Source organism: Microtus ochrogaster, chromosome 8 (assembly GCF_000317375.1).
Source record: "Microtus ochrogaster isolate Prairie Vole_2 chromosome 8, MicOch1.0, whole genome shotgun sequence".
Classification (NCBI taxonomy): domain Eukaryota; kingdom Metazoa; phylum Chordata; class Mammalia; order Rodentia; family Cricetidae; genus Microtus; species Microtus ochrogaster.
The window spans coordinates 46746355-46759155 of NC_022015.1; the positions used below are offsets into that span (position 1 = coordinate 46746355).

At 36.1% G+C, this 12801-nt stretch overlaps 1 protein-coding gene and 1 pseudogene across 2 annotated transcripts in view; one reads left to right on the forward strand and one right to left on the reverse strand.

The window, feature by feature from the left end:
* Positions 1-2571, forward strand: part of LOC102000607 — a 2750-nt pseudogene extending 179 nt beyond the window's left edge.
* Positions 1-12801, reverse strand: part of Vps13a (vacuolar protein sorting 13 homolog A) — a 221262-nt gene that overhangs the window by 101359 nt on the left and 107102 nt on the right. For both annotated transcript variants that reach the window (XM_005352017.3, XM_026781029.1), the window contains exons 33-35: positions 10858-11162; positions 6856-7003; positions 5176-5326 (exon numbers count right to left, since the gene is read on the reverse strand). In XM_005352017.3, coding sequence (XP_005352074.1) covers positions 5176-5326; positions 6856-7003; positions 10858-11162 — 604 coding nt within the window. The remainder of the gene's footprint in view (positions 1-5175; positions 5327-6855; positions 7004-10857; positions 11163-12801) is intronic.

The window sequence follows — 12801 nt, forward strand, 5'->3', positions numbered from 1 at the left end:
TTTTAAGGTAACATTCTTAAGTGGAGAGAAAGAATTAAACACTTAGAGTTTGTTTTCTCTTGGGGATTACAATTGTACTTTCATAACATTGGAATCATGAACATGGGGCTTATTTTAGAGATTAAATAAAGTATAAAACGAATACACACACACACACACACACACACACATACAGCATCTAACAGTTTTATATTCAATTTGTTCTTTAAAGATACTTAGACAAAACAATGTAATTTAGATGTTAATTTAAAACTTTTTCTAATAGGAATTCAAAATTTTTTTCTACACTTAAATTTTAAATCAAAATATATACACATGTATATATTAATTAGGCTTATAATACAAACACAATAATTCTTTGTTCTCACTTAATGTAACTCCAGACAAAAATTATCACTATATAAGGCAATTTGTATTAACTGATTTATACATAAACTTATATAAAATGAAATATGTATGCATCAACTAAATAATTTAAAAAATACTTTAAAAGATCTATTTTAATGTTGTGATTATGAGTGCTGTGCTTGTATGTCTGTATACAATGTGCACGTAGTGCACACAGAAGCAAGAAGAGAACACTAATTTCCCTGCAACTGTAGTTAGAGAATTGTGAGCTGTCATGTGGGTCCTGGGAATTGAACTGGGATCCTCTGGAAGAGTAGCCATTCCATTTCATCTATGTTAATCATATTTCCTCATTCTCCTGCTTGTGGTCTGTACTACTCTATTGAAAACTGATACTAAGAATTTATACTCTCTTGTTTGACTAGTCTTGCTTGAGGGACTATCAATTTTATTAGACTTTCCAATTTAAAAAAACCCTACTTTTTTGGCATTTTTATGTTTATGGGCACATGTTGGTTTCTGTGCCCTGAACTTGGGTAAACTCAGGTATCCAGGCTTGCTTGGTAAGCATCTGTCTACTAGACCTCCTTGTTGACCCTTAAAAACTAAGAATTTTATCATTTTCTTCACCTGCTTAATCTACAGTTAGTGATAATTATTCTTGTCTTTTTCTGTCATACCCTGCACTCTTGAGTGACTTTCAGTAGACAGGGACAAGAAAGCAGCTCTAGGAAACAAAGCTCCTTGGTTGAGAGAAGGCCATCTATAAAGGGTTTGCCATACATAGTTCTTCATGTGCTGACTACAGTTTTCAAAGGTGATTTACAGTTCTTCATGTTACAGCTCATTATACTACTGCCTCTGTTAACATCACTAAGGTATCTCTCCAATACAAACACATTCTCTTATGTCACATGTGAATAATTTAATACCAAATCATGTAAATGTTAGTGTACTTCAGTTCTGTACCATTGTAGCAGATATTTAAGAAGAGAAGCTATTTTAATTTATCATGTGCATATGTAGTTGCTTTTCTATATATATTTTATGAAATCTATCCTTTTTTCCCTGCTCTTTCTCTTGCATTATTAGGGAACAATACCAGGGTCTTGTGTATACTACCAACACACTCTATTCCTGAGCAACACTTTGGGTCTCTTTTTTTGGAAACATTATTCCACTTAGCTCCCTGCAAGCATTCTGAGTGAGATGAATGTAATAACCCAACACTGTACTATAAAAACCATAAAGCTTTCCCTGGCGTGATTCCATCCTGCGTGCCTGTTCTGAGAAGCAGAAGGCAGTACCCTCCATCCGACTTCTCTGCCACCGGAGAACACGCCTCCACCTCACGGAAGACTCAACGGACATGGACACGAGCCCTCTAAGGCCTCAGAACTACCTTTTCGGTTGTGAACTAAAAGCCGACAGAGATTATCACTTGAAGGTGGATAATGATGAGAATGAGCACCAGTTATCACTAAGAACGGTTAGTTTAGGTGCTGGGGCAAAAGACGAATTACACATCGTAGAGGCAGAAGCAATAACTATGAAGGCAGTCCAATTAAAGTAACACTGGCAACTTTGAAAATGTCTGTAGAGCCAACAGTTTCTCTTGGGGGATTTGAAATAACACCTCCTATGGTCTTAAGATTGAAGTGTGGTTCAGGGCCTGTGCACATTAGTGGACAGCACCTAGTAGCTGTAGAGGAAGATGCAGAGTCAGATGAAGATGAGGAAGATGTAAAGTTGTTGAGTATGCCTGGAAAGCGATCTGCTCCTGGAGGTGGCAACAAGGTTCCAGAGAAAAAAGTAAAACTTGATGATGATGATGAGGAGGAGGAGGAGGAGGATGAAGAAGATGATGATGATTTTGATGATGAGGAAGCTGAAGAAAAAGTTCCAGTGAAGAAATCTGTATGAGATACCCCAGCCAAAAATGCACAAAAATCAAACCAACATGGAAAAAGCTTAAAACCATCAACACAAAGATCAAAGGGTCAAGAGTCCTTCAAAAAACAGGAAAAAAAAAAACCCTAAAACACCAAAGGGACCTAGTTCTGTAGACAACATTAAGGCAAAAATACAAGCAAGTATAGAAAAAGGTGGCTCTCTTCCCAAGGTGGAAGCCAAGTTCATTAATTACGTGAAGAATTGCTTCCGGATGACTGATCAGGAGGCTATTCAAGATCTCTGGCAGTGGAGGAAGTCTCTTTAAGAAAATGGTTTTAAACAGTTTGAAATATTCCGTCTTACTTAATTTCTGTAACAGTACAGAAATATATCTGGCTGTCCTTTTATAATGCAAAGTGAGAACTTTCCCTACTGTGTTTGATAAATGTTGTCAGGGTTCCATTGCCAAGAATGCATTGTCTAAAATGCCTGTTTAGTTTTCAAGGATGGAGCTCCACCCTTTACTTGGTTTTAAGTACGTATGGAATGTTATGATAGGACGTAGTAATTGTGGTGGTCAGATGTGGAAATGGTAGGGAGACAAATATGCATGTCAAATAAACTCAGTATTTTAATAAAGTAAAAAAAAAAGCATTGTGAATTCCTTTTCAAAGAAACTAAATTTCTAGCCTAATAATATGGACAATTTTGGGATCCTTATTAAATGTACTCCTGGGTTACATTTTTGATATCATAGTTTCTTCTTTCCTGATTCTTAATTTATCTTGCTGGAATATATTTTTAGAATAATTTCTTTAGGAGAAAATCTGGAAGAATTTGAGTCAACTATAAGTTACTAAAACAGAATTATTTTGTTTTCACATTGAGAAGTAATATTTGACCATGTATAGAATCCTAGCTTCAAAATCACATTGTTTAAATTTTGAAATACTGTTCCATTGTCTTTTATAATCCAGCGGTCCTACTTCAACAGGTTTACTGAAAAAGCAACAATAACAAAAATCAATTATCCTTCCGGTTCTTTTGGAAGTCTATAAAAGGCAGCCTGTTTTTCCTGAAATTTTAAAATTCTACTTTTTTTTAGGCCTAATGTTTCAGAAAATTGTGTTTACATGTGTGTCTTAGTTTAATCAGTCTGTTTAGACCTGTGTGTTCTCTATGGCTGAGAACAGGAGTCACAAATCTGGAGGGTTGGAGCTCGTTACTTTTCTCCAGGTTTTCTTCCATTGTCTCAGCTATATCTACCACTGAAATCTAGCTTACTGGGACTGGGACTGCTGAACTGAAATATCAGCCTCAGTTTTCCTCATTTGTCCATCCCTGTTGTTTTCTCTCTTTATACTATTGGCGATTATTTCAGGTCATATTCTTGAATACTTATATTCTAACCCTATAGTTAGTATTATTATTTTTTAAAAATAAGCAATCATAGTTCCAAGAACTCTTTTCTATCATTGGAAGGGGAAGGCTTACACGGTACACGCAGGATCCATCTAGCTACTACTTTCACCTCTTAGCAAGCTCCTGTAAAATACCTGTTTTATTTGAAGGCCTAATTTTATTTGTGTTCAGTGTGTCACCTCTTTTTTATTCCTAATACATATTTTATTTATCTGTTTCTCTCATGCCTGTGTTCTATTGGTTTACCTCATTTTGAACCACTCATATTTAATAATTAGAGATGGGGCTGATTATCCTACCTAGTGAGGATGGGCTTTCATATTATATTGAAATTGTATAGGATTCTGAATAGTAAAGCTGTGAAATATTTCAGGGCTTTGGAGAAGCAGGCACTGTGGATTAGCAGATTTCACTTTAGGAGAGGAAGATTTGTGATCACCTATAAAAATTAAAACGAGGAGCCGGGCGGTGGTGGCGCACGCCTTTAATCCCAGCACTCGGGAGGCAGAGGCAGGCGGATCTCTGTGAGTTCGAGACCAGCCTGGTCTACAGAGCTAGTTCCAGGACAGGCTCCAAAACCACAGAGAAACCCTGTCTCGAAAAAACCAAAAACAAGAAAAAATTAAAACGAGGATATAATTTTATTTTTGAGCTTCAAAGTCACCCTAGCACCCTAACCGAAGCCCACACTCCATGTGCTGGTGCTGAAGTTAGAACTGGCCACACTCACACAGCACCTGGCCACCAGCACTGAAACAAGTTTCTTCCCTTGTTTTCACTCTACTACTTTTGCTCCATCTAACTCTCCAACTTTTGTTAAAATTCATCATCTATGCCAGGTGATGGTGGCCTATGCGCCTTTAATCCCAGCACTTGGGAAGCAGAGGTAGACTGATCTCTGTGAGTTTGAGGCCAGCGGGTCTACAAAAGCTAGTTCCAGGACAGGCACCAAAGCTCCACAGAGAAACCTTGTCTCAAGAAAACTTAAAAAAAAAAAAAATCATCTATAATGATTATCCTATTGTCACACTTCTAGTATTTTGATATTCCCACGTCTTTAATCCCAGCACTCGGGAGGCAGAGGCAGGTGGATCTCTGTGAGTTTGAGACCAGCCTGGTCTACAGAGCAAGTTCCAGGACAGGCTCCAAAACCACAGAGAAACCCTGTCTCAAAAAAGAAAAAAAATAGATCAATAGCTATAAGTTGTCTATTATATATGCTGAAAAACTGAAAATGCGGAAAGTGAAAGAGCAGGAAAGAAAAACAAGAATTCTAAGAATTTTTTGTCATAATGGAACTAAGAACTTTGATTCAATGTATACATACATACACATACATACATACATAATAAACAGAATAACTAAAAACAGATCATTTAAAATTGCCTAAGTGAGACTAGCTAATTAGAGAATTATTAAGTATCCTTTACTAGAGGAAAAAAAATTGAAGGACAAAAAGGGCAAAAAAGAAAAGAGAAAGAAGCCAGAGAAAAAGACAGACTAAACACACACCTCCTGAATGGTTGGAAACATGGTTTGCTCCACTAGTCATGATTTCGTTGTCTTTACTTATAGAAGATGGGACAGAAACATCTCGTCCATACCATATATTGCCGTATAATGTTTGAAAGATAGTTGTTAAATCTTCTTGACTAAGAATGAACTGTTAAAAACAAAGTAAGATTTAGAAAAAGAAAATATCCACCTAAAAGAAGGAAAAGTGCTTTAAATATTTTATGCATGTGACTGTTTTGTCTGTGCATCACCACATACATGCCTAGTTCCAGCAGAGAGCAGAAGAGGGCTTCAGAGTCCCTGGAACTAGAGTTACGATCCATTATAATATGTCATGTGGGTGCTGGGAATTTCCAGGTCCTCTGGAAATGTGAAATGCTCTTAACACTGAGACATCTCTCCAGCACCCAAGATCTGTTTTTTAAAAGTCCTATTTCCTGGACTCACAGGATAAAAATGAACACTCGTTTTTCCATAAACCAAATTTTAAGGCTGTAAAGGTTTTTACTGACCAAATATTCAGTCTTCTGCAGATGAAGTGATAACAATTTTATAAAATATAGATACTGTCAATTCCTATGATGAACTATTTGCTATGGATGTCCTATGTAATTTAGTCATTTTAAGGTTTTAAAGTGAGCTTTTATTTTTATGGAGTCATCTAACTATTTAGACTTTGATTTTAATTAGGAGACACATCATTTTTAAATACAAAATAAACAAATATACTTATGCGATGAAAAATATAATTTACAGTATGATTTATATGAAGTACTTTATTCTTTACAAAAGTCCTTATATAAAGAATGAAATCCCGATTTTATAAGAAGCTATAGCTAAAAACACTTACTTTACAAATAATTAAGAACTAATTCAACAAGTAAGCTTCAAATTCTTTGTTTTGAAAATAGCATCAAAGCATCACCAAAGACTCATCTTAAGTGAAATGATGAATAATTATGTGTCCTGTTGGTTTTGTCACAGCAAATAGCTAGATACTCAAACATTACTTAAAATGTTTCTATAAAGGTATTTTTTTTTAAGGTTAGGCTGATGTTTAATACAAAAAAGAGTGAGCAAACTCAATTACCCTTCACAATATGAATGGGCTCATCTAATCAACTGAAGTGCCTTATTGCTGTAAAAAACACCATGGCCAAGGAAACTGTTACAAAAGAAATAATTTAAAGCACTTGCTTACAGTTTCTGAGGTTTAGTCCATTATCACCAAGGTGGGAAACACGGAGGGGAGTATGCTGCTGGAGCAGTAGCCTAGAACTACATCCTGGTCCATAAACCAAGAGACATTGTCTGGCAAGGGCTTTTGAAACCTCGAGCTCTCCCCCACACACATACTTCCTCCAACAATGCCACACCTCCCAATCCTTCTAATCCTATCAAAGAGTTCTACTCCCCAGGTGACTTAAGTATTCAAATATATGAGACATCATAGCTTTTCTGTCACTGTATCTTTAAAACCTAACATAAAGGTTAGCACACAGCAGGCACTCAAATATCTGACAGAGAATAAATGGAGACCATTAAATTAGTTCTAGTTTGCAAGCTACCATTTAAATTCTGACGAACCTGATTATTCCTAAATTCTAGCCAGGAAATTTATGTTGCTAAGATAATTCTGTCAGCTGTAAGAGAAATCAAAAGCCGTAAAAACATTACCTCCATGGGTTTTAATTGAGCTTTTATATTTAAACAAGGAACTTCCTTGTACCATTCCCAGGATAAGTTTCGTTCAACAATCACTTCCAGGTTCAAAGGTAGTAGCAGGTCAAGCACTTCCTGGTATGCAGTGGTCATAAACTGAGACCTAATTGAAAAATATACATTGTTTTGTACTGTTGTGTATATAGTCAGGTAGAAAAACATAGATAGATGATTAACTTTAATGTATCATTTTTTTATTGTCAGAAACATTGGCAATTTATTTATGTGAAGAGAAAAACAAAATTACATATCAAAAAGAACTATTCCATCTCACTAGACATCTAGGTAAATTTCTTTAAACTGCTGTATATCATAGAGAAGCAAGACTTACAACAGAATTGACAAACAGTAAAAGATCAAAACCAATATAAAATCAGTAAACAAACCCAAAAGACCCCATTCTAAAAACATTCTATAGCAATTCATAATAGCAGAACACCATACTACTTTCATAAGAAACAAAGTTGTACCATATAAGAGTTCTCTGTGGATCAAAACTGCTCAATATATACAACTTCACACAAAGATGCACCATATTTGCCTTCCCAAATGGTTATCACAGCAACACTGAAAAGAACTGGGTGACCCAATTCCTTCAAAAAACAATGTAATTGACCACAGAAGCATCCTTTGGACCTTCAGGTGACAATAATGGCTACTCCCCAATAATATTCCAGATATTTTAGTGACTTCAAATTTTTAAACTGCATTAGTAAGAGATGGTTTCAATTTTAGTTATCAGTTCATTAACAGAAAAACATGAATATAAACAGGGATTACTCAGAATACCTTGTTATGAAACCATTTTATGTTGTAATGAGGTCAGTGGGCTGTGTTCCCGCCACCCTGCTAGTTTATACCCGAAATAAGAACACCAAATTGTATTAATTAAATTACTGGCTGGCCCATTAGTTCTAGCCTCTTATTGGCTAACTCTCACATATTGATTCAACCCATTTCCAATAATTTGTATTGCCACTTGACTGTGGTTTACCAGGAGCCCCACGTTGGGTGCCACTTTTTCATAAACAGTTTATGGAGTAAAACGACATTTAAATAAGTATGCAGGCTTATTATCTCCATTTGATGGTAGTGAGTGAAGATATCTAAAACCCCACAGGGAAAATGCTATAATACAAATGGATATGAAACTTTAATGGCTATGTATAACACATAGCTGTACAATAAGTACTAGATGAAAAACAACTTCTAATACTATGAATTCATGTTTAACAATAACAAAACCTCAATACAGTCTCTCAGTTTCCCTCCTCTCTCTTTTGCTATTTGTTAACATTTCAAATTATATTTTTTTGTTATGAGGGAGATGATACAACTGTCATGGCCCTGGTCAATGTCAGACGATAGCATGGTGGGTTGATTCTCTCCTTCCGCCATGCAGGTCCCAGATATAGAACTCAAATCTTCAGACTTGGAGGAAGGAGGCTGACCTGCTAAGCCATCCCACTGGTCTTGTCTGGCTCACTTCTGAGGGCTCCTCTTATGTGAATTTCTGAAATGGCTGCATTCCTCATCAGGCTTTCCTGTGCTGCAGTCTAAGATCTTTTTACCACTCAATCCAACAACCTGAAGGACTAGTCATGTATTACTAAACTTCCGTATTTAAGAATTTAAACAAGATCTTTATTCTAATATCGGAATATATAATTGATTATCTTCTTGGTATTTTTAGATCTCTCCTTATATTTATTTCTAAGCTATTCTGTACATTACAGAAACAAGTATTGCCAGTGTACTGTTTTTATTTTTGGTTCTGTCTTCTCTCAGTGAACTGCATTAAGTAGAGTTTTATAAGCATTACAGTTAAAGAAAATTTTAGTATCTCCTCTACTATAACTCCCACATCCACTTAGTAAGTTACTATTGACTCTATTTCCTGTAACTGGTTAGCTCTGACTTCATTCATCTACAAAGAAGTAAGTAGGTCAACTGTAACTTTTTGTGAATTACGGCCATAGTTACCAAACTCTTTGCCTAACCTTCAGTTTTTTTCTCCTTTTGACCAATTTTTCATTATTTTTCCAGCAACCTAATTAATATGTACTACAACAATCCAATAAAGTATACACTATTTACTGGTTCCTTATAAAGAATTTTTTCATGATTATACTTGGTCCTACCCCTTCATCCATTAAGAGTTGAATTAATCCTTAAATATTCAACTGATGGAAACAGTCCCCTTATCAAAGATGAGCAAAATTAACCAGATTTACATTCCTGCCGGAAATGCTTTCCTCGAAAAAGGTTGGGGGAAAAGAATCCCTGAGAGTTGGGGTTTGGGAAGTGTGGGTGCTGTTAACCTATGATTTGCTTCAGTTTACTACTGTTTTCAGACGACTTATGAAGAAACAGTAAAAAGAGGGTACAGTGGTATATTATTTGTGTTTAAAGCTTGCCTGAAGGTCAGTGCAATGCAGCCAAACTAGTCAGCCACAGAGGTCAGGCAGTGGGTGCACGCACCTTTAATTCCAGCAGCCACACTAGTTAGTCAGAGAGGCCAGGCAGTGGTGGTGTATGCCTTTAATATCACCACTAGACAGGAATATAAGGTGGGATGAGACAGGAACTAGTTCTCTTTCAGTCTGAAGACTTCATAGAGACAGAGACCCTCATCTGAGCAACGGTCAGCTCCTCATCTGAGCTCCCAAGGTCCAGCTGAAGAGCAGAAGGAGGGAAAAAACTAGCAAGGAAGTCAGGAACAAGAGGGGTTGGTCCACCTGCTGAAGCAGAGTGCCTGTTGGTCAAACCGGACTCTCTGAATGAGGCTGACAATGGGGGCTGACTGAGAAGCCATTGATAAAGGCACTGGGACTTGTTTCTACTGCTTATACTGGCTTTTTGGAATCCTAGTCTATTTGGATGCATAGCTTCCTAGGCCTGGATGTAGGGGGGAGGGCCTTAGACTTCCCACAGAGCAGGGTTCCCTGCCCTCTCTTAAAGAGGGAGGGGGAGGGAGGAGATAGAGTGGGGGAACAGGAGGGGAATGGGGGGAGGGAAGGAAGTGTAAATTTTTAAATGGAAAAATAAAAAAATTAAAAAATATTTCATAGAGGTAAGAACTCTCTAGTGGTTTAGCTGCTTTGCTTCTCTGATCTTCAGGTTGAATTCCAATATCTGTCTCTGGGTTTTTATTATTCATGCTACAAGAAGGTTAAAAAAGACAAAGCCCGGGAACTCCATGATAATCCAAAGGAACCAAGGATTCTGAGGAGAAACTAAATTTATAGAAGTCTGGCTTACATTAAAAACAAAATCAATAATCTTAGTTACCATCTAAAGAAACTTAGACAAAGAGAAAAACTGAACCAAGAGTTTAGAATTGGAAAAATAGTAAACAGAACATAATGAAAGAAAAACAATGAAGTAAAAAGCAGAAGACTTGAAATTATAAAATTAATACACTTACAGTGAGTCTGATGAGCAAAAGGATAAAACAAAAATATAAGAAATAAGAGAAATAACATCATAAACATTAATGACTAAAAAGGGAATGAGTACTCTGAACAATTTTTTGTCATTAAGTACAAATATTTTTATAAGTCAACTATTTCTCACTAAACTTGCTTAAAAATATTCAAAGCTGACAGAATAGATTGGAAAAAACTATGTGTTGCAAAGTGAATATAAGTTTCATGTCAAATTTCTCCATTTCTACCTTAACCTTATAAAGAATTATACAAGCATGAAAATATACTCCTCCAGGTTAAGTTTACAGTTTTCATCATCATCTAAGTAGCAGTTTTCAAATATTTCTAGGTGGTTTTTTGAAAGACTATAAGTGATCTAGCTAGAAGATACTTTGAAAAAAAATCACAAAGTACAATGATAGTAAAACAAAATCACACTATAAAGAGAATTCTAAAGATATCCAGTCCTTTAGTCTAAGGATTAAGAAAAGATTTATTATTTTACATAAAAAGACTGTGAAAAGCTTACCTGTATAGTCTCATTTCACTCAATTTTATTGTTATCAAATCAATTACAGGTGGGAGATTACTCTGGGTTTCTGTTACAGTAACAAATGTATTTTTCATCGTAATTAAGCCAAAATCAGCAACAAAAACATTGTGAGACACTGGAGACTGCGGGATGACCACAATAGGGGCTTTTATGTTAACATCCAATGCAAGCCTAGAACTCCTTCGAGCCAGTTCCATTACACCATCAGCAGCCATTCCTGCTGCTTGAGCAGTTGCTTCAGCCAACGCATTTTTAACTGCTTGAAAATTATCTATAAAAGCCTATAAAAAAGATAGAATGACATATTACCTTTAATAAACATCAAATTATTAATGTAAATTGTATTAACTTAATTTTACTTCCACAAAGCAAAAACTTTTACTTGGTAAAACAGAGCCCAATATTTACTTATTATATTCTGCCAGAAAAATTGAACAACAAATATATAGTGATAAAATAAAAATCTAGTCATCAAAACAAAGCAAAAAGGGAATACTTGAACATTTTTTTGAGACAGGGTTTCTCTGTAGCTTTGAGGCCTGTTCTGGAACTAGCTCTTGTAGACGAGGCCTGTCTCTGCTTCCCGAGAGCTGGGATTAAAAGTGTGCACCACCACTGCCCGGTTAGTATTGTTTCTTTATGGTGTACTTCCTCTAAGACCTAAGCACGTCTTATAGTTTACACTACAGATTTAAAAATCTATAAAATATTTAAGAATCTCAGGTCTGGTGAAATGGTGTATAAGTTCCTGCTACCTATGTGAAAACCCAAGTCAGTCTCCAGGACTCTCATGGGTAAGAAATGATCAGGAAAGATGGCCAAAAACTGAGAACTGGGGCGTCACCAAACTAAAAATTGTATAGCAAAGGAAACAAGCAACTGAGTGAAGTTGAAATCCACAAAATGTGAGAGAATCTTTGCCAGCTATACATCCAATAAAGGATTACGATCCAGAGTATACAAAAAACTAGAACAAAACAAAACAAAAACTCAACAACCAACAACTCAAAAGTCTCAATTGAAAAAATGCGGTATAGCTCTAAATAGAGTTCTCAATATAAAGAAAATAAGCTTTAAAAAAATCTTACAAAGTATTCAATGACCTTATCAACTAGGGAAATGCAAATTACATCTAATTTACCCAGTTAGAAATGCTAAGATTAGGGAAACAACTGAAAACAAAGGCTGGTGAGAATGAGGGAAAAGGGAACCCTTACTCTCTGTTGCTGGGATTGCAAACTGGTACAGCCACATTGGACAAAAGTGTGAAAAATATTCAAAAAGAAAAAAGTATATCTACCAGATAACCCTGCTCTATCACTTCTTGGCATATGTATGCACAAAGTACTTGACATCCTGCTCCACAAATACTTGCATTTTCACTGAGCTCTACTGACAATAGCTACTAAGTGAAACAAACAACCTAAATATCCTTCAACTGTTGAATGGGAATTGAAAATGTGGTTCATTTACACAGTGGACTACTATTCAGCTGTAAAGAAAAACAGAATCATGAAATTTACAGGAAAGTTGAAAGAACTAGAAAAAACACCCACACACACTAAATGAGGTAACCTAGACTCACAAAGACAAATATCGCATAATTTCTATCCTCTGAGGCTTCTAGCTCCAAATCTTCATATGTGAGTACATATCCTGGAGAAACTATGAAAGCATTGCAATCTACAGTCATGCTGAGGGCAAGATTGCCCCTTTGTCTGAGCCTTGGTAGAGTTAGGACTCTCTAGTTGGCTGCTTTGCTTTTTTTCTGATCTTCAGCTTGAACCCCAATGTCTGTCTCTGGGTTTTTATTATTCGTGCTACAAAACTAGGAAAGTAAAGCATTTCCTGCAGAAACTAGGAAAGTAAAGCATTTCCTGCAGAAACTAGGACAGTAAAGCATTTCCTGCAGAAACTAGG